A 3,439-nucleotide genomic window follows, 5' to 3' on the forward strand; every position below is an offset into this window, starting at 1 on the left:
TACTGTATAAATTGTATTATCTGTACAATCAGAATCGTTGTTCTGGAACTCCGAACAACGAACATGTAATGTTCATTTGGAAGAAAATAAAGATAAAAGGGAAAGTCAGTTGAATCCGAAATTCAACGGATATGACATCCTGATGTAAATTTCAGGTACCAGAACAACAAGCGCATACCCCTGAATGTATGCGGGTGGAGGCTGGGATACTTTCGGGGGGTTCCCCCCTCATGCTCATCTTCGCGATTAGACAAAATTAGCAGAAAGGGGAAGCCAAATCTATCAATCATTCAAACAGAAACTCCCGTTTAAATCACACTTTACACGTAGATAGACCAATCGAAAGAGAGCCTTCTGTAAAGTCCGCGCGTTCATTACATCCCCAGCGGTTAACAAAGGGAGCGGTGCTCTTTGTTAAAAGAAACACCCAAACGGGTGGTTTTCTCTTGAAGAAACTGGAGTAGGAAAGCGATGTTGCCAAATTGAAGGAAAGGGTAAAGAAAAAGAAAGAGAAACAAACAAATTAAAGAATATGTAAAGAGAAAAGAAATACAGATAAAGATTAAAAAGAACAATATTAATAAAGATAGGAAAGAGGCATATTATAAATCCTCATATTTACTACTCGAAAAATATATTATTCAGAATATACATATATAGTTAACTTACCTTCACTCATCGTCATCGTCATCGCTGTCTCCCACGTGAATCACGAATCTCTCCTGGTTAGTATCCGTGTCGTGGTTAATATATTTTCTCTCAATTTTGATGGTGTGTTGAATACAGGACAACCAAAGCTGAGCATCAATTGTCTCTGTTCCATCACGCAACAGCTGGCACACACTTTCACTTAGAGTAGGAGATACATTGTTTTTCCTCACATATGATTTTAACTTGGCCCACACCAGTTCTATGGGATTAAACATGCAATGGTAGGGAGGGAGTCGCAACACTTCATGTCCACGTGAGGCTGCAAGCTCATCCACTACGTACTTTTTAGTAATGTTTGCCGATTTAATTATTTCTAATAAAAGGGCTTTTATAGGAACAGGTTTCGGTACTGGAATGTCGTGCCTCTCCATGAAGGAAATAATATCCTGCAGTTTTGTCTTCATAGTTGGGATTTTCACCAGCAGCCTCGAGTGATAACTTGCATTATCGCAAATTATGATACACTTCTTGTCACTTGGCAAATTTGGCAGCAGATTATTGGTAAACCAATTTTCAAACACTTGTCCGGTCATTTCGTCGTGACTATCAGCTTTACAATCTCCAATGTTCTTAGCTGAAAGATACAAACAATTTGGGACCCACCCCTCACTGCTCCCAGCATGGAGCATCATGATGCGTTTTCCTCGTGCTTACGGCAACTTCAAAATACAGTTGCAAGCACCGTCGTCCCACCCTCTTTTGACGACGTCGTGAGTGTCGAACCAAGTTTCATCTAAATAAACGATCTGGCAGCCTTCTGATCTCAACTTGTTGAGTTTGTGAAGGTAACGATACCGCCAAGCAACAATTCTTGTCGACTCCATTATTGCATTTCTTTTCTTCAGCTGACGAAAAGAAAAACCAAGTTTCTTCAGAAGCTCTCGAAGCGTCGTTTGTTTGTAAGGAAAGTCTGATATTAGTTTCAGTTGGGTTAATAATTCACAGACACTTGGTGCGCGTCCTTTAGAAAAAAAATTGTAAATCTCTCTCCTAACAAAATCGCAAACAAACTCGTCCACTTTATGAAGTTTTTTCCTTTTATTACCAGGCTTCTTTGGTGTAACTGGGCCTCTTTCTGTGATCTTTCGCACTGTTTTCCTGTCTAATTTCAAAATATTTGCTGTCTCCGATATTGGTCCTCTTCCTGAATTATTCCTGGAGACATATTCGTGCACACTGCATACAAATACTTGAGCTTGTTTGTTCAAAATTTTCTTTCTTTTCCTCAGCACTCTGGAACTGCCGCTGCTAGTACTTGGCTGGGGGTCATTTTCGTCAGTTTCATTCTCCTGCGCAACAACGTTTGCTAAAGGAACCTGGTTTGCAACCCACGGTCTCCACATGCTAATAACAAAACAAAAATCTAATATAAAAACTAAAAGCACAACACTATGACAAAGCAACAACACAGCACCATAACACAACAAAGAAATAACACAACACAACACAACTAGTTAAGAAAATCGATCCCGCACGTGGTTATGGCGCAAAAATAACGAGAGGCTCACGCACCCGCCTGCTCCGCCTTGTAACTACAAGAAATGTAAAGAAAATGTGGCAACAACGTCTGAGTGCAAGTGCTTATCGGGAGCGATTTGGCTATTGTTGGCTATTGTTTCCAGTGTTAAGTTTTATCAAAGGGTTGCCGATGGGGATATAATGAACGCGCGGACTTTAGCATGGAAGTGGGACTACAGCGGGAATCGAACCAGGAACCATGTCAATTTCTGGTGAATTTTGAACAAGAAGAACTTCAATCTCTCACTACAGTACAATAATAGGAAGTTGTGCTCCTGGTATTAACATATTGTAGTGTTTTACGATTAAGTATGTCGACCTTCGTGGCGGACTGGTTACCACAGCATACAATGACGCTAGGGTCTCCTGGGCATTGGCGTTCTTTACGAGTATCGATCAATTTCATCGTATCATCACTCCTTCTCATCTTCGCCTTTAATCAAAAGTGACAGAAAAGAGAAGTAAACTAAACTAAATCGATCAATCGAACGGAACTGAGCCTACTGTAGCATGGAAATGGGTCTAAGCGGGAATCGAATCAGGGATCGTGTTATTTGCTAGTGAGATCCTTTTACAAGACCAAAAGCAAAAGGCCTTAATCTCTCATGTAACGTTTCCGAATATTATGTATTCGTAACCCTTCCATAGGGAAAATTTGAATTATAATAATGTTCAAAAGTTCAATTTTCGGCCATCAGATGGCGTCGCCACCTGATAGCTCTCCCATGTGCTGCCTCTAGTGGCGGTTTTCGCAATAGCTGGCTTGCCATAAAGTCTCCGCACATAGTCTGACACACTTCATCGGCAGGAACCCAAGCGTACACGACCAGTTTTTGCAGCAGCTACATCTACTTCCTCGTCCAGCGAGAGACGTGGCTGGCCATGGCCCGAATCAAATAGAAGCCAACCATTTGCTCCACACGTGCAATAGGACACTACAAAAGGTAAAAGGACTGTAAATTGAGCATGGTGTTTTTGGGCTTTTGACTGAACATTTTTGCTAGGTACGTAAATACTCCGCTGTGGCATTAGGAATGCAAAATACGGTATCATACATTTGCTGCACTTAACGTCCTGTTTTATCCCGCATTAAGGCGACGATACCTTTTTTTTATCTCTCCTCCCCCCCCCTTTCTTTTTGTCTCAAGAACAGATAAAAGTAAACCAATATCAGTTTCTACGTAAAAGGAAAAGAACTCGTGTAGATAAA

General features: G+C 41.0%; 1 protein-coding gene across 1 annotated transcript; it reads right to left on the reverse strand.

Annotated features, from left to right (window-relative positions):
• Positions 1–671: 671 nt before the first annotated feature.
• Positions 672–1,343, reverse strand: LOC145999274 (uncharacterized). The gene has a single exon (XM_083136236.1). It carries the CDS (start codon positions 1,341–1,343, stop codon positions 672–674), a length of 672 nt encoding a protein of 223 aa, XP_082992362.1.
• Positions 1,344–3,439: the final 2,096 nt, after the last annotated feature.

This window comes from Lepisma saccharinum, chromosome 1 (genome assembly GCF_977018435.1).
Source record: "Lepisma saccharinum chromosome 1, izLepSacc3.1, whole genome shotgun sequence".
In the NCBI taxonomy this organism is placed as follows: Eukaryota; Metazoa; Arthropoda; class Insecta; order Zygentoma; family Lepismatidae; genus Lepisma; species Lepisma saccharinum.